The sequence below is a fragment of the Panulirus ornatus genome, chromosome 39 (assembly GCF_036320965.1).
Source record: "Panulirus ornatus isolate Po-2019 chromosome 39, ASM3632096v1, whole genome shotgun sequence".
NCBI lineage: Eukaryota > Metazoa > Arthropoda > Malacostraca > Decapoda > Palinuridae > Panulirus > Panulirus ornatus.
The window spans coordinates 3,243,597-3,266,063 of record NC_092262.1 but is presented as its reverse complement, the minus strand read 5'-3'; the positions used below and the strand labels follow the sequence as shown (position 1 = coordinate 3,266,063).

The window sequence follows — 22,467 nt, the reverse complement described above, 5'->3', positions numbered from 1 at the left end:
TCTTTTTTTTTTTCCTTTTAAGCGAGCCTTATCATTGCTCTTTTCTTTCTTCATCGTTTCGTAAAGCGAGGTGCACAGCCCCGCCTTGCACAGTAAAAGCTATTCTTTTATTCCAATGTTCTAACGTTAGTTTCACCTGGGAAGGTCGCGGTCAGATATCTCCTGGCTACTTACTTAATACTGAGAGAGAGAGGAAAAAAAAAATAGAATATATGAACTCGAACTTATCTGAGTCTTTGTATCGTGAGAATTTTGATCTCTGTGTCTTTATGACTGTTTCTCTGATATGTGTCTCGTCGAGTGATGTGTCTATGCTTCGTCAATAGATATCTGGTGATCGTGAGGTAACGGGGGACCAGGTGGACGAAGAGAGAGCCTTGATAGACACCTCTCATCACAACATCCCTTCTTGCAAGGTCGATTTAGCTCTTTTTTTTCTCTCTCTCTTTTCTTTTCTTCTCACTTTAATCTAGTTTGAACCAGGATTGATCTTCGGTAAGGTTATCAAAGTAGAGCTTAATGCAACATGGATTGCTCTTCCACTGTGTAGTATGATGTCATGGGTGAGTTGTTTTGGTGTCAGGGGGAATTGCCTGCCTCACTGTTGATATTTCCAACTCCCTCCTGCTGGAGAGCATGAGCACTGAGCTGCTAGGGTGTCCTCAAGTAGGGCAGTGTCCAATGCGTCATCAACGCGGCTGCTGCCAGGTCTCAATGCTGAAAGGAGGTCTGGTGGATACTAGTTCTGTGATCGTACTGGTGAAGATTCGAATGCTGTTGGAGGATACAACACGTCAGCCCTAATGAGGGAAGAATTTAGGGATATCTCCAGCTGGGGTTGGGATACAGGCGATCCCCAAACAGAAGGCTGGGTTAAGCTCTCAAGGTGTCGACTAATATTGAGTTCGTTGACCTTTCTTTTCTTTTTTTTTAGGCCTTTTGTGTATGTGCGAGACGACGAATTGTTTTCATTTTGTGAGGAAGACGTAGCTTGTGTAGAAGCCAGGAGATGGTCTAATTCGATACAAAGTGACGGAGTGTAGTTCTCTGTTCAAAGTTTAGGGTCTGCCGGATGCCAAGGAAGGCGTCCATGAACCAAGACTTGAGCCATCGAAGGTGTGGACGGTGTTACAAGTATCGTGTTTACCTTTCCTAAAGCTGCTGTCCCTGCTCCCTGTACTTGAAGGACAACGGCTGATAGGATGCCACTGCAGCATCGCGGAAGGAAAGGTTAGGCGACTTCGAGGAGGCAGGAAATGCAGATGGGAAAGTGGCAAAATAGCAGAGGAATTGAAGAGAAAAGTCATGACTGGATGACCTTTCCCAGTCCACCAGAGGTCATTGCACTGCACACACTCAGCAGGGTTGGATTATAGGGATGGAGGCGGATCTGGGCGACCGCGTACTAATGTGAAATCTAAGTTTTCGACGACGATTATTGCTGATGAGTTTCATTCACCCTTGTCACGTTCTGGCGGAACCACTTTATATGTTTGGCTCCGTTAAGTTCCACTCTTGAGCACGACAGTACGATCCTTGAGCACGACGGTACACGACCCTTGAACACGACGGTATGATCCTTGAGCACGACGGTACACGACCCTTGAACACGACGGTATGATCCTTGAGCACGACGGTACACGACCCTTGAACATGAAGGTACGACCCTTGAATACGACGGTACGACCCTTGAACACGACGGTACACGACCCTTGAACACGAAGGTACGACCCTTGAACGCGACGGTACGATCCTTGAGCACGAAAGTACGATCCTTGAACACGACGGTACGATCCTTGAGCACGAAGGTACGATCCTTGAGCACGAAGGTACGATCCTTGAACACGACGGTATGATCCTTGAGCACGACGGCACGACCCTTGAGCACGACGGTGCGACCCTTGAGCACGACGGAACGACCCTTAAATATGGTGGCCAGGCCTTTGACCTAACCTTTATGGATGTTTAATTAAAGAATACGAAATTACTCACGCCCGAAAGTTGATCCCTACCCACTGCATAGTTTACCCAGAGAGTACTCAACAAACAGGTACCCTGTCTCTGACATAGTGAGATTGGATTGTCCTCAAACACCGTCTTAGTAAAAGCTGATCTGGTTGTCTTGAATGAGTGATTTATACGTAGTTTAAAATGTGATTTCAGTTTTCCGTCCGTTCACTGTTCTATATGTTGCATACGCAAGAAAAGAATATGTTGTATGATGCGAAGACTACATCATGTGGTCTTTAGAATACGTGAGAGAGATTCACCATCGTAGTTCTGTCGTTTGGTTATATCTTAGCTTCCTTGATTTTTGAAGGCTGAAACTGCCCCGATAACCTAAAAGACTTTAACTTTTATTCTCTCGCAGTGAGGTTAGCAAATCATCTTTGCCTTCATGACGCTAATGTTCTGAAAAATCATCAGTAGACAAGTAGCGAATCGAACCCTCTTCTCGAGGTCTATAAAGGGAGTCGCCAGTGCTTTGTTTGTGTCCAGTATTACGTCATATAGAAACCCCTCTTAGGAAATGCTTAATTCAGGGCGGCCCAGATCAACGCAGGGGCCAGGGTGTTAGTGAAATAGCAGGGCAAGGTTGAAGAGCCCAGCCTTTAGCTGGTGTTTCATTACGTGGCGACTGGAAGTGGTAAAGAGAATATATTAGGTTCTGACGGTTTGCTATTGATTTTTTTTTATCATATGGTTTTAAGAGGAAACCAGATAGATCACTTGTCCACAGCAAGGCAATGTATAGGTGTAGATGATGCAGTTTCTGACGAGAAGAGTTCATCGTTCACATCGTATAATAGTGCTTCAGTTACTGTGAGATATTCCTTTAACACCGATGTATATATGATTCCATTTATCTGAGTCTTTGATGAAGAATGTGAGATTCGGTGCAAACTGTTATCATATGATCAATTTTGTCTGTCCCTTGATGATCCTTTGGAGAGAAGAATTACAAAATGACCCACATTTGCAATAGACAATCCATTAGTAATATAAAGGAGGAGTCGAAGTTGGTAAATACACAAGAAAAACTTAACCTTGAGTGTAGATTGGTCTGGCGCTGCGGCATATAATGCACAGCTACTGGAGACTCGTCAGCCAGTTCCTCCTGACTGTACAGCTGACAACATGAACACTAAGGTATCCAACACCCTTTTCATTAACGAAGAAATCCACGTCCACGTTTTTAACTCAATCATGTAACAAAACTCAGGCACGACGAGCTGAGAAATGAGAGTGCCTAGATATTCTTCAATGACAATCATTAATATTCATCACTGAATATTGATAGTCATCACAGGCATAAAGAAATATTTTAACTTTCTTACAGGTCCTGATCCTTTTGGGTGTGGTAGCCCTGGCTGCAGCAGAGAGTAGGGAAACCTTCGCTTATGCTGCCCCTAGAGTAAGTGATGGTCATAGTTCATTCCATAATTCAAAAATTATTTGGTTTTCATAACGTAAAACTACACCCGTGCCCTAAGCCTAAAAATATCTCGTTGTATAGGAAAGTAATTCATTTCATGATCTACATATTGCTACACATACTGTGTTTAGAGTATATGTTGAATTCATTAGGCAATGTGAAATATAGATAATTGATATTTTCCATTAGCCCCTCCAAAATGAAAATAACTTTACAGTTTACTCAAGTTTTTCTCCAAATGATTTTAAAGCCAGACCCTGAAAAGGCAATCATTACCAGGTTATATGTCTTTGATTATAGAGATATTCCAAACACGAACTCACCTATTTTGCTCTCTTCCATATTCAAGTTTTCTTCCGAGGAGTCTTTTGAGTCTTTTGAGTCTTATGAGTCTGACGAGGTTAAGTACAACTTCAAGTGGGATGTGCAACACGCAGACTCCGGCAACAACTACGGCCAGGAGGAGGCCCGAGAAAATGCGGACACCCAAGGCGTGTACTACGTGAGTCTTCCCGACGGTCGTCTACAGACAGTGAACTACAACGTGCAAGGCAGATCAGGCTTCGTGCCCGAAGTCAACTACGACGGACAGGCTCGCTACCCCGACTCCCATTCCTTTGAGTCCTTTGAGTCCTTTGAGTCCTTCGAATACGCCCCACCCAGGCCCCGGTACTTCGACTCCAATGAGTCCAAGTAATTACCTGCCTGATAATTTCACGTGTGGACCGACAGACTCATAAATGAGTTAAGGCTCATACTCAACTCTCTCAATCAATGATACATGTATTTATAATTATTTATTAATAAATTATCATGCAATCAAAAGACCATATACACATCCTTCAGCTTTATCCAAAACTGGAATATTCTAACCAGCAATGTAGAGAGCAATCAACATTTTTCAAATAGACAATTGATGTAAAATCTCTTATCCGGCACTGTTGCTAGAGAAGTCATTATCCAATGATCTTTTAAAGAAAATAATACTAAACCCTTATGATTTTAAAACCCATACATTGTGTTGAATTACTGGGTATCTCCATGAAGACATGCGACACGAAATAATCATTGTATACCTTTCTATTAGCTGGTAACTGAGCTTAATCCACATGAAAAAATAAAAGCTACACAAATATACATGGTTTTGCTTGCACATTATGCAAATATCATGAAGAAAATATAATTACATTCACTGTTGTGACAGCTTATGAAAGATTTAGCCAGGCACATCAGCAGTCATACGAAATTGATAATGTTCATTCCAAGTAGGCGCAAAGTTGTTACGAAGATGGAAAATCGTAGAATGAGCCCAAATTATGTATGCCATCTTGAAGGAATGGAAATATAGAAACTTCCTTTTCAGAAGGACTTCGGGATACACGTAAAACCAAGTCTCTTACCAGAAGGCCATAATAATGTGCTCTAATAGTGACATGAAAAGTAAAGTAGACACTGGCGAAGGTGAAAGTGTCATAAAACACTTGTCACAAAGTCTGCTAACAAAAATACTTACACAATGCATTAAACCCAAAATAAGAGATAAATTCCAAACCTACATCCCTGTCTAGGTGCCAGGGCAAAGCGTTATGTATGGTCAAGAGGGATCTGAAGAAGTCATGTTATGGAATGCCAAGAGCGCTTCACTGACCTTACGGAGGTCGACCCGCATTGAACCTCTAACTATTGCAACCTACAGAAACGATGTGAGAATTTAGTTAGTACAATGGATAACTTATTGACACTGAACGGGTCCTATTCCCCGACACATGATATATATATATGACAAGTGCTTTTGAAACATCTGTACTTTTCTCGAAAAATAGACCACTCATGAAAGGATATCATTCGTTGAGAAATATAACGATATTTTTCGGCAGTTATAATAGGCACTCCCTTCCTTGTTGTACTAAATGTTGGAGTAACATTCCCATTCTTCGGCTATCCTCAATTAGCAATTCTAACTTACGAAAAAGATTAAATCAACAGTGGAATATTTTGCTCTGGAGAGAATCTGATAACAAACAGTCGATTCCTTCGAAAGAAGAACAATATAAATTTTCATTTGATTGTGTGTGAATAAACTGAACATTTCTTACACGTGTGAAAGCAATGTTTTTCCAAGTACTTATATAGAGTCTAACTTTGTTCATGAATTTCAGCTATTCCTGTATAAGACAATTAATCATAATCCATCATGATATTTTTGAAACTTCCTAGTATATATATATATATATATATATATATATATATATATATATATATATATATATATATATATATATATATATATATATATATATATATATATATATATATATATATATATATATATATATATAAGTATGTATTTCATGCATCTTCCTACTCTTTACATGATTTAAGTGCCTCAAATACCTTATCTATCAGAATGGCATTTCTTATGTTTAGAAGAGTGTTAGTGATTTTTTGTCATCTTAATGATAAAAGACAGATACAAATTAGTCTGCTCTCGACAGTGTAATGGCTTAGAATTTTTGATAATCAAAAACTGATGTGCAAGCCCTCTGTTCATATCATAACAGTCTGATCTACTTTGTGGTGTTCTTTGGACATTCAAAGTATACTTCCATATATCTAAAGTTTCAATACAAAACATAAGATATCTCACAAGAAGTATTTATGTAATCAGTCTTGCCTGTCCTTGATGTTCCTTGCCAGAGATGAATTAGAAAATGACCCACATTTGCAATAGACATTCCATGAGTGATATAAAGGAGGAGTCGAAGTTGGTAAATACACCAGAAAAACTTGACATTGAACGTGGGTTGGTCTGGCTCTGCGGTATATAATGGACAGGGACAGAGAGCCTGGCAGACAGTTCCTCCCGACTGCACAGCTGACAACATGAACACTAAGGTGACCAACACACGTATCATTAACGAAACAAATAGTTTCATGCTTATAACTTTATTTGTTAACAAAGCCCGACAAGAGCTCAGATATTTAAGAGATTATTATCATTTCATAATCATTAGTACTTATCTTTACAAACATCAGGTATAATGAAATATTATGAATTTCTTGCAGATCCTGATCCTTTTGAGTGTGGTAGCCCTGGCCGCAGCAGACAGCAGGGAAATTTTCGCTTATGCTGCCCCTAGAGTGAGTTATATTCACAGTACTCTCATAAAACAACAAATAATCTTACTCATATCATATACAAGTACAGTGCCTTAATCCTCAACAAAAGTCCCAGATAAAAAGACGTTAACACTCTCATGGTCTTTATAAACGCTTACAGGAGGTGCATATTATGTTTCTTTATATATCATGTTTAGATTAAACGTCGAATGCATTAGCTCTTACGAAATGTAAGTATTCAAAGTTTTTCATGAAGGAGGGAAAAAATTAGTCTTCACATGTCACTCAAACCTAATCCAAATTGTTTTACAGCTAGATTTTAAAACGACAATCATATACTCTTACATGACTGATTACAAAGGTATTCCAAATAAGTATTCACCTATTTTGCTCTCTTCCATATTCAAGTTTTCTTCTGAGGAGTCTTTTGAGTCTTTTGAGTCTTATGAGTCTGACGAGGTTAAGTACAACTTCAAGTGGGATGTGCAACACGAAGACTCCGGCAACAACTACGGCCAGGAGGAGGCCCGAGAAAATGCGGACACCCAAGGCGTGTACTACGTGAGTCTTCCCGACGGTCGTCTGCAGACAGTGAACTACAACGTGCAAGGCAGATCAGGCTTCGTGCCCGAAGTCAACTACGACGGACAGGCTCGCTACCCCGACTCTCATTCCTTTGAGTCCTTTGAATCCTTCGAGTACGCACCCAGGTACTTCGACTCCAATGAGTCCAAGTAATTACCTGCCTGATAATCTCACGTGTGGACCGACAGACTCATAAATGAGTTAAGGCTCATACTCTCTCAATCAATGATACATGTATTTATGAATATTTATCAATAAATTATCATGCAATCAAAAGACCATATTCAAATCCTTTAACTTTGTCCAAAACTGGAATATTCTAACCAGGAATGTGGAGAGTAATTAACATTTTTCAATAGACAACTGATTTAAAATCTCTTTTCCAGTACTGTTGCTGGAGAAGCCAGTATCCGGTGATCTCTTAAAGAAAATTATATTAAACCCCTATGATCTTAAAACAGATACATTGTATTGAATTCCTGGGTATGTCTGTAAAGAGTTATGGCATATAATAATTATTGTATACCCTTCTATTAGCTGGTAACTGAACTTAATACACATGGAAAAATAACAGCTACATAACCATACATGGTTTTGTTTGCATATTATGAAAAGATTATGAAAGAAATAGCATTACATTCAATATTGTGTCACTTTATGAAAAATATTAGCCGGGCACGATCAGTGCTCATATAACGCTCATAATGTCCAATCCAATTAGATACATTGTTGTTATAAAGATGAAAAAATGTATCATCAATTCAAATTATGTCACTCATCTTGAAGGAATGAATATGTAAACACTTTCTGTTAGGAGGACTTTGATCTACACGTCAAACTGAATCTCTCAACTATACGATATAATACTGTGGTCTAAGAGTGACAAGAAAGTGAATGGTGCACTGACAAAATCAAAATCATCATAAAACATTTATCAGACAATATGTTTAGAAAAATACTTACAGTAGACATTAAACCCAAAGTAAGAGGCAAATTCCAAGCCTACAGTCCTGTCTTGGTGCCAGGGCAAAGCGTTATGTATGGTCAACAGGGATCTGAAGAAGTCATGTTAAGGAATGCCAAGATCACTGCACTGACCTTACGGAGGTCGACCCGGACTGCATTACGATTACCACTTGCACTTCTTACCATTGCAACCTATAGAAACAGTGAGAATTTAGTAAATACAATGGAGAACTTACTGACTCTAAAGCGGTCTTATTCCCCGTCTCAAAACATTTGTCAAATGTTTTGAAACATCTATATTTTTCTCATAAAATAAACCACTTAAGAAAGGATCTTCTTCGTTGTGATATAAAACGCATTATGTTGGAAGTTACGAAGGGCGTTCCCCACTTCGTTGTAGTGAACATTGTAGTAATATTCCCATTCTTGTGCTATCCTCGACTGGCAATTCTAACTTTAAAGAATATGAAATCCACAGTGGAATATTTGGCTTAGAAGCGAATCTAATAACAATCATTTGATTCCATCAAATGAAGAATAATACGAGTATTCATTTCCATATGTCAAGAAATGAACATTTCTCACACCTGTAAAAACGATAATTTTCCAAGTTCTTAAACATAGTTTAGTCTTCTTCATAGGATTCAGCTATTCGTATGTGTGGTAATTTATTATAAAGCAACGTCAAAATATTTTTGAAAATTTCAAATATATATATCAACTGACTTATATTTCTCTCTTGTGTCTCCCCTAATGATGTGATTATTACACGAAAGTGCACTTGAGCTTCATTTTCCCGTGGACATGATATTTATAACTTACATGATCTTTATAATTTTCTATTTCCTTTATTCAAAATAAAATGTTCTGATAATGTCTTCATCTTCACAGATGGAGATGATCAACATCATACTCTTTAAATGATTTAAGTGCCTCAAATACCTTATCTATCAGAATGGCATTTCTTATGTTTAGAAGAGTGTTAGTGATTTTTTGTCATTTTAATAATAAACAACAGATACAAATTATCCTGCTCTCCTCGGCGTAATGGTTTAAACTTTAAATAATCATAAACTGATGTGCGAGTCTACCTGTTCATATAATAACAGTCTGAGCTACTTTGTGATGTAGCTAGAGCATTCAAACTATAGTTCCATATATCTTAAAGTTTCAATAAATGCCTAAGATTTGAGAAAAATAGTATTCATGTGACCAATCTTCTCTGTCCATGATGTTCCTTGCCAGAGATGAATCACAAAATGACCCACATTTGTAATAAACATTCCATGAATGATATAAAGTAGAAGTTGAAGTTGGTAAATACACCAGAAAAACTTGACATTGAACGTGGGTTGGTCCGGCTCTGCGGTATATAATGGACAGGGACAGAGAGCCTGGCAGACAGTTCCTCCCGACTGCACAGCTGACAACATGAACACTAAGGTGACCAACACACGTATCATTAACGAAACATATAGAGTTTCATGCTTGTAACTTTATTTGTTAACAAAGCCTGACAAGAGCTCAGATATTTAAGAGATCATTATTATTTCATAATCATTCGTACTTATCTTTATCAACACCAGGTATAATGAAACATTATGAATTTCTTGCAGATTCTGATCCTTTTGAGTGTGGTAGCCCTGGCCGCAGCAGACAGCAGGGAAATTTTCGCTTATGCTGCCCCTAGAGTGAGTCATATTCACAGTACTCTCATGAACAGCAAATAATTTTACTCATATCATGTACAAGTACAGTGCCTTAATCTTCAACAAAAGTCCCAGATAAAAGACGTTAACACTCTTATGGTCTTTACAAACGCTTACAGGAGGTGCATATTATGTTTCTTTATATATCATGTTTAGATTAAAGGTCGAATGCATTAGCTCTTATGAAATATAAGTATTCAAAGTTTTTCAAGAAGGAAGGAAACAATTGGTCTTCAAATGTTGCTCAAACCTAATCCAAATTGTTTTACAGCTAGATTTTAAAACGACAATCATATGCTCTTACAGGACTGATTGCAAAGATACTCCAAATAAATACTCACCTATTTTGCTCTCTTCCATATTCAAGTTTTCTTCTGAGGAGTCTTTTGAGTCTTATGAGTCTGACGAGGTTAAGTACAACTTCAAGTGGGATGTGCAACACGAAGACTCCGGCAACAACTACGGCCAGGAGGAGGCCCGAGAAAATGCCGACACCCAAGGCGTGTACTACGTGAGTCTTCCCGACGGTCGTCTGCAGACAGTAACTACAACGTGCAAGGCAGATCAGGCTTCGTGCCCGAAGTCAACTACGACGGACAGGCTCGCTACCCCGACTCCCATTCCTCTGAGTCCTTTGAATCCTTCGAGTACGCACCCAGGTACTTCGACTCCAATGAGTCCAAGTAATTACCTGCCTGATAATCTCACGTGTGGACCGACAGACTCATAAATGAGTTAAGGCTCATACTCAACTTTTTCAATCAATGATACATATATTTATGAATATTTATCAATAAATTATCATGCAATCAAAAGACCATATTCAAATCCTTCGACTTTGTCCAAAACTGGAATATTCTAACCAGTAATGTGGAGAGTAGTTAACATTTTTCAATAGACAACTTATTAAAAATCTCTTTTCCAGTACTGTTGCTAGAGAAGCCAGTATCCATTGATCTCTTAAAGAAAATGATACTAAACCCCTATGATTTTAAAACAAATACATTGTATTGAATTCCTGGGTATGTCTGTAAAGAGTTATGGCATATAATAATTATTGTATACCCTTCTGTTGGCTGGTAACTGAACTTAATACAAATGGAAAAATAACAGCTACATAATCATACATGGTTTTGCTTGCATATTATGAAAAAATTATGAAAGAAATAGCATTACATTCAATATTGTGTCACCTTATGAAAAAATATTAGCTGGGCACCATCAGTGCTCATATAAAGCTCATAATGTCCAATCCAATTAGATACATGGGTGCTATAAAGATGAAAAAATGTATTATCAATTCAAATTATGTCACTCACCTTAAAGGAATGAATATGTCAAAACTTTCTGTTAGGAGGACTTTGATCTACACGTAAACCGAATCTCTCAACAGTACGATATAATAATGTGCTGTAAGAGTGACAAGAAAGTGAATGGTGCACTGACAAAAATAAAATCATCATAAAACATTAATCATAAAATATGTTTAGAAAAATACTTACACTATGCATTAAACCCAAAGTAAGAGGTAAATTCCAAGCCTACATCCCTGTCTTGGTGCCAGGGCAAAGCGTTATGTATGGTGAACAGGGATCTGAAGAAGTCATGTTAAGGAATGCCAAGATCACTGCACTGACCTTATTGAGGTCGACCCGGACTGCATTACGATTACCACTTGCACTTCTTACCATTGCAACCTATAGAAACAGTGAGAATTTAGTAAATACAATGGAGAACTTACTGACTCTAAAGCGGTCTTATTCCCAGACTGAAAACACTTGTCAAATGTTTTGAAACATCTATATTTTTCTCATAAAATAAACCACTTAAGAAAGGATCTTCTTTCGTTGTGATATAAAACGCATTATGTTGGAAGTTACGAAGGGCGTTCCCCACTTCGTTGTAGTGAACTTTGTAGTAATATTCCCATTCTTGTGCTATCCTCGACTGGCAATTCTAACTTTAAAGAATATGAAATCCACAGTGGAATATTTGGCTTAGAAGCGAATCTAATAACAATCATTTGATTCCATCAAATGAAGAATAATACGAGTATTCATTTCCATATGTCAAGAAATGAACATTTCTCACACCTGTAAAAACGATAATTTTCCAAGTTCTTAAACATAGTTTAGTCTTCTTCATAGGATTCAGCTATTCGTATGTGTGGTAATTTATTATAAAGCAACGTCCAAATATTGTTGAAAATTTCAAATATATATATATCAACTGACTTATATTTCTCTCTCGTGTCTCCCCTGATAATGTGATTATTACACGAAAGTGCACTTCAGAACTTATCGAGTTTCATTTTCCCGTGGACATGATCTTTATAATTTACATGATCTTTATAATTTTCTATCTTCTTTACTCAAAATAAAATGATCCGATAATGTCTTCATCAGATGAGATGATCGACATCTTCATACTCTTTAAATGATTTAGGTGCCTCAAATACCTTATCTATCAGAATGGCATTTCCTATGTTTAGAAGAGTGTTAGTAATTTTTTCGTCATATTACTGATAAACAACAGATACTAATTGGCCTACTCTCCCCGGTGTAATGGTTTGAACTTTAGATAATCATAAACTGATGTTCGAATGTGCCTGTTAATATAATAACAGCCTGAGCTACTTTGTGATGTTCCTAGAGCATTCAAACTATAGTTCCATATATCTTAAAGTTTCAATAAAAAGTCTAAGATTTGTCAAAAGTAGTATTCATGTGTCCAATCTTCCCTGTCCATGATGTTCCTTGCCAGAGATGAATTACAAAATGACCCACATATGCAATAAACATTCCATGAATGATATAAAGTAGAAGCTGAAGTTGGTAAATACACCAGAAAAACTTGACATTGAACGTGGGTTGGTCCGGCTCTGCGGTATATAATGGACAGGGACAGAGAGCCTGGCAGACAGTTCCTCCCGACTGCACAGCTGACAACATGAACACTAAGGTGACCAACACACGTATCATTAACGAAACAAATAGAGTTTCATGCTTATAACTTTATTTGTTAACAAAGCCTGACAAGAGCTCAGATATTTAAGAGATTATTATTATTTCATAATCATTCGTACTTATCTTTATCAACACCAGGTATAATGAAACATTATGAATTTCTTGCAGATTCTGATCCTTTTGAGTGTGGTAGCCCTGGCCGCAGCAGACAGCAGGGAAATTTTCGCTTATGCTGCCCCTAGAGTGAGTCATATTCACAGTACTCTCATAAACAGCAAATAATTTTACTCATATCATGTACAAGTACAGTGCCTTAATCTTCAACAAAAGTCCCAGATAAAAGACGTTAACACTCTTATGGTCTTTACAAACGCTTACAGGAGGTGCATATTATGTTTCTTTATATATCATGTTTAGATTAAAGGTCGAATGCATTAGCTCTTATGAAATATAAGTATTCAAAGTTTTTCATGAAGGAAGGAAACAATTGGTCTTCAAATGTTGCTCAAACCTAATCCAAATTGTTTTACAGCTAGATTTTAAAACGACAATCATATGCTCTTACAGGACTGATTGCAAAGATACTCCAAATAAATACTCACCTATTTTGCTCTCTTCCATATTCAAGTTTTCTTCTGAGGAGTCTTTTGAGTCTTATGAGTCTGACGAGGTTAAGTACAACTTCAAGTGGGATGTGCAACACGAAGACTCCGGCAACAACTACGGCCAGGAGGAGGCCCGAGAAAATGCCGACACCCAAGGCGTGTACTACGTGAGTCTTCCCGACGGTCGTCTGCAGACAGTAAACTACAACGTGCAAGGCAGATCAGGCTTCGTGCCCGAAGTCAACTACGACGGACAGGCTCGCTACCCCGACTCCCATTCCTCTGAGTCCTTTGAATCCTTCGAGTACGCACCCAGGTACTTCGACTCCAATGAGTCCAAGTAATTACCTGCCTGATAATTTCACGTGTGGACCGACAGACTCATAAATGAGTTAAGGCTCATACTCAACTTTTTCAATCAATGATACATATATTTATGAATATTTATCAATAAATTATCATGCAATCAAAAGACCATATTCAAATCCTTCGACTTTGTCCAAAACTGGAATATTCTAACCAGTAATGTGGAGAGTAGTTAACATTTTTCAATAGACAACTTATTAAAAATCTCTTTTCCAGTACTGTTGCTAGAGAAGCCAGTATCCATTGATCTTTTAAAGAAAATGATACTAAACCCCTATGATTTTAAAACCCATACATTGTATTAAATTCCTGGGTATGTCCGTGAAGAATTATGGCACATAATGATTATTGTATCCCCTTCTATTAGCTGGTAACTGAACTTAATACACAGAGAAAATAATAGTTACACAATCACACATGGTTTTGCTTGCATATTATGAAAAGATTATGAAAGAAAAAGTATTACATTCAATATTGTGTCTCCTTATGAAAAAATATTAGCCGGGCAACATCAGTGCTCATATAAAGCTCATAATGTCCAATCCAATTAGATACATGATCGTCATGAAGATGAAAAAACGTATTATCATTTCAAATTATGTCACTCATCTTGAAGGAATGGCTATGTAAAAACTTGGGTCAGGAGGACTTTCATCTACATGAGACATGAAAGGGAATGATGCAATGAAAATGTTGAAACCATCATAAAACATTTATCAGAAAATATGTTTAGAAAAATACTTACAGTAGACATTAAACTCAAAGTAAGAGGTAAATTCCAAGCCTACATCCTTGTCTTGGTGCCAGGGCAAAGCGTTATGTATGGTCAACAGGGATCTGAAGAAGTCATGTTAAGGAATGCCAAGATCACTGCACTGACCTTACGGAGGTCGACCCGGACTGCATTACGATTACCACTTGCACTTCTTACCATTGCAACCTATAGAAACAGTGAGAATTTAGTAAATACAATGGAGAACTTACTGACTCTAAAGCGGTCTTATTCCCCGTCTCAAAACATTTGTCAAATGTTTTGAAACATCTGTACTTTTCTCATAAAATAAACCACTTAAGAAAGGATCTTCTTCGTTGTGATATAAAACGCATTATGTTGGAAGTTACGAAGGGCGTTCCCCACTTCGTTGTAGTGAACATTGTAGTAATATTCCCATTCTTCTGCTATCCTCGACTGGCAATTCTAACTTAAGAAAAATATTAAATCCACAGTGGAATATTTGGCTTAGAAACGAATCTAATAACAATCATTTGATTCCATCAAATGAATAATAATACGAGTATTCATTTCCATAGGTCAAGAAATGAACATTTCTCCCACCTGTGAAAACGGTGATTTTCCAAGTTCTTAAACATAGTTTAGTCTTCATAGGATTCAGGTATTCGTATGTGAGGTAATTTATTATAAAGCAACGTGAAAATGTTTTTGAAAATTTCAAGTATATATATCAACTGACTTATATTTCTCTCTTGTGTCTCCCCTAATGATGTGATTATTACACGAAAGTGCACTTGAGCTTCATTTTCCCGTGGACATGATATTTATAACTTACATGATCTTTACAATTTTCTATTTCCTTTATTCAAAATAAAATGTTCTGATAATATCTTGATCTTCACAGATGGAGATGATCAACATCATACTCTTTAAATGATTTAAGTGCCTCAAATGCCTTATCTATCAGAATGGCATTTCTTATGTTTAGAAGAGTGTTAGTGATTTTTCGTCATTTTAATAATAAACAACAGATACAAATTAGCCTGCTCTCCTCGGCGTAATGGTTTAATCTTTAAATAATCATAAACTGATGTGCGAGTCTACCTGTTCATATAATAACAGTCTGAGCTACTTTGTGATGTAGCTAGAGCATTCAAAATATATTTCCATATATCTTAAAGTTTCAATAAAATGCCTAAGATTTGAGAAAAATAGTATTCATGTGACCAATCTTCTCTGTCCTTGATGTTCCTTGCCAGAGATGAATTACAAAATGACCCACATATGCAATAAACATTCCATGAATGATATAAAGTAGAAGTTGAAGTTGGTAAATACACGAGAAAAACTTGACATTGAACGTGGGTTGGTCTGGCTCTGCGGTATATAATGTACAGGGACAGAGAGCCTGGCAGACAGTTCCTCCCGACTGCACAGCTGACAACATGAACACTAAGGTGACCAACACACGTATCATTAACGAAAGAAATAGAGTTTCATGATTATAACTTTATTTGTTAACAAAGCCTGAGAAGAGCTCAGATATTTAAGAGATTATCATTATTTCATAATCATTCGTACTTATCTTTATCAACACCAGGTATAATGAAATATTATGAATTTCTTGCAGATCCTGATCCTTTTGAGTGTGGTAGCCCTGGCCGCAGCAGACAGCAGGGAAATTTTCGCTTATGCTGCCCCTAGAGTGAGTCATATTCACAGTACTCTCATAAAACAACAATCTTACTCATATCATATATAAGTACAGTGCCTTAATCCTCAACAAAAGTCCCAGATAAAAAGACATTAACACTCTTATGGTCTTTATAAACGCTTAAAGGAGGTGCATATTATGTTTCTTTATATATCATGTTTAGATTAAACGTCGAATGCATTAGCTCTTATGAAATATAAGTTTTCAAAGTTTTTTCATGAAGGAAGGAAAAAATTGGTCTTCACATGTTACTCAAACCTAATCCAAATTGTTTTACAGCTAGATTTTAAAACGACAATCATATACTCTTACATGACTGATTACAAAGATATTCCAAATAAATATTCATCTATTTTGCTCTCTTCCATATTCAAGTTTTCTTCTGAGGAGTCTTTTGAGTCTTTTGAGTCTTATGAGTCTGACGAGGTTAAGTACAACTTCAAGTGGGATGTGCAACACGAAGACTCCGGCAACAACTACGGTCAGGAGGAGGCCCGAGAAAATGCGGACACCCAAGGCGTGTACTACGTGAGTCTTCCCGACGGTCGTCTGCAGACAGTAAACTACAACGTGCAAGGCAGATCAGGCTTCGTGCCCGAAGTCAACTACGACGGACAGGCTCGCTACCCCGACTCTCATTCCTTTGAGTCCTTTGAATCCTTCGAGTACGCACCCAGGTACTTCGACTCCAATGAGTCCAAGTAATTACCTGCCTGATAATTTCACGTGTGGACCGACAGACTCATAAATGAGTTAAGGCTCATACTCAACTCTCTCAATGAATGATACATGTATTTATTATATATTTATCAATAAATTTTCATGCAATCAAAAGACCATATTCACATCCTTCAATTTTGTCCAAAACTGGAATATTCTAACCAGCAATATAGAGAGTAATTAACATTTTTCAATAGACAACTTATTAAAAATCTCTTTTCCAGTACTGTTGCTAGAGAAGCCAGTATCCACTGATCTTTTAAAGAAAATGATACTAAACCCCTATGATTTTAAAACCCATACATTGTATTTAATTCCTGGGTATTTCTGTAAAGACTTATGGCATATAATAATTATTGTATATCCTTCTATTAGCTGGTAACTGAACTTAATACACATGCAAACATAACAGCTACATAATCATACATGGTTTTTGCTTGCATATTATGAAAAGATTATGAAAGAAATAGCATTACATTCAATATTGTGTCACCTTATGAAAAACATTAGCCAGGCACCATCAGTGCTCATATAATGCTCATAGTGTCCAATCCAATTAAGTGCAAAGTTGTTATGAAGCTGAAAGATTGTATTAATCTAAATTATGTCAGTCATGTTGAAGGTATGAAAATGTAAAAAATTTCTGTCAGTGGGACTTTGGGCCACACGTAAAACCGAATCTTTCAATCGTTCCTTAATATGACTTCTTCAGATCCTTGGTGACCATAGATAACGTTTTACCCTGGCACCAAGACACGGATGTAGGCTTGGAATTTACATCTTACTTTGGGTTGATGCATATTGTAAGCATTTTTGTAAACATATCTTCTAATAAATGTTTTATGATGGTTTCAAAATTTCAGTGCATCATTCCCTTTCATGTCACATGTAGATCAAAGTCCTCCTGACCCAAGTTTTTACATAGTTATTCCTTCAAGATGAGTGACATAATTTGAAATAATACATTTTTTCATCTTCATGACAATCATGTATCTAATTGGATTGGACATTATGAGCTTTATATGAGCACTGATGGTGCCCGGCTAATATTTTTTTCATAAGGTGACACAATATTGAATGTAATACTATTTCTTTCATAATCTTTTCATAATATGCAAGCAAAACTATGTATGATTATGTAGCTGTTATTTTTGCATGTGTATTAAGTTCAGTTACCAGCTAATAGAAGGGTATACAATAATCATTATGTGCCATAAGTCTTCATGGACATACCCAGGAATTTAATACAATGTATGGGTTTTAAAATCATAGGGGTTTAGTATAATTTTTTTTTGAATATCAATGGATACTGGCTTCTCTAGCAACAGTACTGGAAAAGAGATTTTAAATCAGTTGTCTATTGAAAAATGTTAATTACTTTCCACATTGCTGGTTAGAATATTCCAGTTTTGGACAAAGTTGAAGGATGTGAGGATGGTCTTTTGATTGCATGATAATTTATTGATAAATATTTATAAATACATGTATCATTGATTGAGAGAGTTGAGTATGAGCCTTAACTCATTTATGAGTCTGTCGGTCCACACGTGAGATTATCAGGCAGGTAATTACTTGGACTCATTGGAATCGAAGTACCGGGGCCTGGGTGGGGCGTATTCGAAGGACTCAAAGGACTCAAATGACTCAATGGAGTGGGAGAAGTCGGGGTAGCGAGCCTGTCCGTCGTAGTTGACTTCGGGCACGAAGCCTGATCTGCCTTGCACGTTGTAGTTTACTGTCTGCAGACGACCGTCGGGAAGACTCACGTAGTACACGCCTTGGGTGTCAGCATTTTCGCGGGCCTCCTCCTGGCCATAGTTGTTGCCGGAGTCTTCGTGTTGCACATCCCACTTGAAGTTGTACTTAACCTCGTCAGACTCATAGGACTCAAAAGACTCCTCAGAAGAAAACTTGAATATGGAAGAGAGCAAAATAGATGAATACTTATTTGGAATATCTTTGTAATCAGTCATGTAAGTGTAAATGATTGTCGTTTTAAAATCTAGTTGTAAAATAATTTAGATTAGGTATGAGTAACATGTGAAGACCATTTTTTCCTTCACTTATGAAAAATATTAGATACTCATATTTCACGAGAGTTAATGCATTTCACGTTTAATCTAAACGCAGTTTATAAAGAAATATATATATATCCTATGAGTGTTTATGAAGACCATAAGAGTAAAAATGTCTTTTTGCCAAAAACTTTTGTTGAGGCTTAAGGCACTGTTCCTCTATATGATATGAGTAAAATTATTTGTTGTTTTATGAGAGTACTGTGAATATGACTCACTCTAGGGGCAGCATAAGCGAAAGTTTCCCTGCTGTCTGCTGCGGCCAGGGCTACCACACTCAAAAGGATCAGAATCTGCAAGAAATTCATAATATTTCATTATACCTGATGTTTATAAAGATAAGTACGAATGATTATGAAATAATAATGATCTCTTAAATATCTGAGCTCTTGTCAGGCTTTGTTAACAAAGAAAGTTATAATCATGAAACTCTATTTGTTTCGTTAATGATACGTGTGTTGGTCACCTTAGTGTTCATGTTGTCGGTTGTGCAGTCGGGAGGAACTGTCTGCCAGGCTCTCTGTCCCTGTCCATTATATACCGCAGAGCCAGACCAACCCACGTTCAATGTCAAGTTTTTCTTGTGTATTTACCAACTTCGACTCCTCCCTTATATCACTGATGGAATATCTATTGCAAATGGGGGTCATTTTGTAATTCTTCTCTCCTGAGGAATACCAAAGGACAGGGAAGATTGGTGATATGAATAATAATTGTGCCAAATCTTAATATTTTCCTTCTAGCGGAAATTTAGATATATGGACCTATAGTTTCAATGTTTCAGGTATATACATATATATATATATATATATATATATATATATATATATATATATATATATATATATATATATATATATATATATATATATATATTGGAAAGGATCACAATTTTGCGCGTGATCAAGATATTTCTATGAGTCGAAGGGGGAAATGAAACACGATAAGTTCCCAAGTGGCTCTCGTGTAATAATCACATCATAAGGGAAGACACAAGAGAGAAGTATAACAGTCAGTTGATATACATCGAAGAGACGAAGCTAGGACGCCATTTGGTAAACATGTGATTGTCCGAAACCTACAACGAGCGTTCATAAACTTATCATTTTACAAATTTTATCAACAATAAAGTTATCCAATGTGTATAGACCATCACTAATATTGAGAATATAATTCTTTGTGTATTCAATAATAGAAGATTCAATGATATTTCTCTTGGTGATAGAGTTAGAGTTAATAACTGAGATGGCGTTACTCCAGTCAATACAATGATCATAGTTTTTAACGTGGTTAAACAAGGCATTTGATTCTTGTCCCGTTCTTATACTACATTTTTGTTGCTTAAGTCTAACAGAAAGATCCTTACCAGTCTGACCATCATAAATTTTATCACAGTTTCCACAAGGCACTTTATAGATGCATCCAAGAGAATTTTCTGTTGAATTCCTGATTAAGATATTCCTTATAGTATTATTGTTGCTAAACGCAACATTTACAGTAAAGGATTTAAGCAACATGGGAAGCAAAGTGAAATTATTATTAAAAGGGAGAACTAAAAGATTCTTGGTGTCAATGGGAGGTTTGGGTTCAACTCTATAAAATGATTTCTTTGCTAACTTGAGGGATTTATCAATGAAAGATCTAGGGTACTTTAACTTAGATCCAATAGAATATATCTTCTCAAACTCATCATCAACAAATTCTGGACTGCAAATACGTATTGCCCTAAGGAGCATAAATTGAAATGATAATAATTTAACTCTGTCATGTTGAGATGAGTAATGACGTACGTATATATATATATATATATATATATATATATATATATATATATATATATATATATATATATATATATATATATATATATATATATATATATATATACCTGAAACATTGAGACTATAGGTCCATATACCTAAAAATCCGCTAGAAGGACAATATTAAGATTTGGCACAATTATTATTCATATCACCAATCTCGCTCGTCCTTTGGTATTCCTCAGGAGAGATGAATTACAAAATGACCCACATTTGCAATAGATATTCCATCAGTGATATAAAGGAGGAGTCGAAGTTGGTAAATACACAAGAAAAACCTGGCATTGAACGTGGGTTGGTCTGGCTCTGCGGTATATAATGGACAGGGACAGAGAGCCTGGCAGACAGTTCCTCCCGACTGCACAGCTGACAACATGAACACTAAGGTGACCAACACACGTATCATTAACGAAACAAATAGAGTTTCATGCTTATAACTTTATTTGTTAACAAAGCCCGACAAGAGCTCAGATATTTAAGAGATTATTATTATTTCATAATCATTCGTACTTGTCTTTATAAACACCAGGTATAATGAAATATTATAAATCTCTTGCAGATCCTAATCCTGTTGGGTGTGGTAGCCCTGGCCACAGCAGAGAGCAGGGAAACTTTCGCTTATGCTGCCCCTAGAGTAAGTTATGTTCACTGTATCGTCAGCAAACATCAGATGAGATGACTATTGATATACAACTAGAAAAGTGCCTTAAACCTGAACAACGCTCTTGTATGGAGACGTTGTTTTTCTTATAGTATTCTTGTGCGCTTATAGGATGTCCAGATTTTTTGTTCATATATATTGTGTTTAGAATTTTCGTTCAATGTATTAGTTTTTGTGAAGTACAAGTATTCGAATTTTTGCATGTGTGAAGAAACAAATGATCTTCACATGTTAATGAAATCGATTCCAAAGTATTTTACAACTGGGTTCTAAAACGATTATCAAACACACTCACGTGACTTTGTAGAGATATTCCAAATATATACACCTGTTTTTGCGATCTTTCCTATTCAAGGATTCTTCCGAGGAGTCTTTTGAGTCTTTTGAGTCTTATGAGTCTGACGAGGTTAAGTACAACTTCAAGTGGGATGTGCAACACGAAGACTCCGGCAACAACTATGGCCAGGAGGAGGCCCGAGAAAATGCTGACACCCAAGGCGTGTACTACGTGAGTCTTCCCGACGGTCGTCTGCAGACAGTGAACTACAACGTGCAAGGCAGATCAGGCTTCGTGCCCGAAGTCAACTACGAGGGACAGGCTCGCTATCCCGACTCCCATTCCTTTGAGTCTTTTGAGTCCTTTGAGTCCTCTGAATCCCGAGAGTACGTCCCACCCAGGCCCCGGTACTTCGACTCTAATGAGTCCAAGTAATTACACGTGCAATATCCCTAAATGTGCACCGACTCTATTCTGATGGATCAAGGCTCATATACTGTACTCCACTTACTTTCCCAATCCCTCCATGATACATGTATTTATTTATATTTATCAATAAATAATTGTGCAATGAAAAACTGTGTTGAAATCCTCGTATCTTTCATGAATAGGACTATATTCGCTAATCAATAAGATAGTCTGTCAACTTTTCTTTAGTCATTGCTTTACAAGCCTCGTTAAAGCTATGCTTCTTGAAAACCCACCCCTGCAACA

The 22,467-nt window shown here is 37.0% G+C and overlaps 6 protein-coding genes and 1 pseudogene across 6 annotated transcripts; 6 read left to right on the top strand and 1 right to left on the bottom strand.

The window, feature by feature from the left end:
- Nucleotides 1-3,112: 3,112 nt before the first annotated feature.
- LOC139761260 (uncharacterized) lies at nt 3,113-4,407 on the top strand. The gene is made up of 3 exons (XM_071685294.1): nt 3,113-3,150; nt 3,341-3,415; nt 3,786-4,407. The coding sequence occupies exons 1-3, from the start codon at nt 3,139-3,141 to the stop codon at nt 4,131-4,133; spliced, it is 435 nt and encodes a 144-aa protein (XP_071541395.1). The 5' UTR covers nt 3,113-3,138; the 3' UTR covers nt 4,134-4,407.
- Nucleotides 4,408-6,282: 1,875 nt separating this feature from the next.
- Nucleotides 6,283-7,399, top strand: LOC139761259 (uncharacterized). Its single transcript, XM_071685293.1, has 3 exons — nt 6,283-6,331; nt 6,503-6,577; nt 6,965-7,399. The coding sequence occupies exons 1-3, from the start codon at nt 6,320-6,322 to the stop codon at nt 7,292-7,294; spliced, it is 417 nt and encodes a 138-aa protein (XP_071541394.1). The 5' UTR covers nt 6,283-6,319; the 3' UTR covers nt 7,295-7,399.
- Nucleotides 7,400-9,487: 2,088 nt separating this feature from the next.
- On the top strand, nt 9,488-10,551 carry LOC139761258 (pro-resilin-like; annotated as a pseudogene).
- A 2,165-nt stretch (nt 10,552-12,716) lies between these two features.
- On the top strand, nt 12,717-13,827 carry LOC139761257 (pro-resilin-like). The gene is made up of 3 exons (XM_071685292.1): nt 12,717-12,777; nt 12,951-13,025; nt 13,411-13,827. Exons 1-3 carry the CDS (start codon nt 12,766-12,768, stop codon nt 13,729-13,731), a joined length of 408 nt encoding a protein of 135 aa, XP_071541393.1. The 5' UTR covers nt 12,717-12,765; the 3' UTR covers nt 13,732-13,827.
- Nucleotides 13,828-15,895: 2,068 nt separating this feature from the next.
- LOC139761256 (uncharacterized) lies at nt 15,896-17,013 on the top strand. Its single transcript, XM_071685291.1, has 3 exons — nt 15,896-15,943; nt 16,117-16,191; nt 16,576-17,013. The coding sequence occupies exons 1-3, from the start codon at nt 15,932-15,934 to the stop codon at nt 16,903-16,905; spliced, it is 417 nt and encodes a 138-aa protein (XP_071541392.1). The 5' UTR covers nt 15,896-15,931; the 3' UTR covers nt 16,906-17,013.
- A 1,380-nt stretch (nt 17,014-18,393) lies between these two features.
- LOC139761255 (uncharacterized) lies at nt 18,394-19,511 on the bottom strand. Its single transcript, XM_071685290.1, has 3 exons — nt 19,462-19,511; nt 19,214-19,288; nt 18,394-18,830 (listed from the first exon to the last, which is right to left on the bottom strand). The coding sequence occupies exons 1-3, from the start codon at nt 19,471-19,473 to the stop codon at nt 18,489-18,491; spliced, it is 429 nt and encodes a 142-aa protein (XP_071541391.1). The 5' UTR covers nt 19,474-19,511; the 3' UTR covers nt 18,394-18,488.
- A 1,506-nt stretch (nt 19,512-21,017) lies between these two features.
- On the top strand, nt 21,018-22,288 carry LOC139761210 (uncharacterized). The gene is made up of 3 exons (XM_071685253.1): nt 21,018-21,074; nt 21,375-21,449; nt 21,832-22,288. Exons 1-3 carry the CDS (start codon nt 21,018-21,020, stop codon nt 22,186-22,188), a joined length of 489 nt encoding a protein of 162 aa, XP_071541354.1. The 3' UTR covers nt 22,189-22,288.
- Nucleotides 22,289-22,467: the final 179 nt, after the last annotated feature.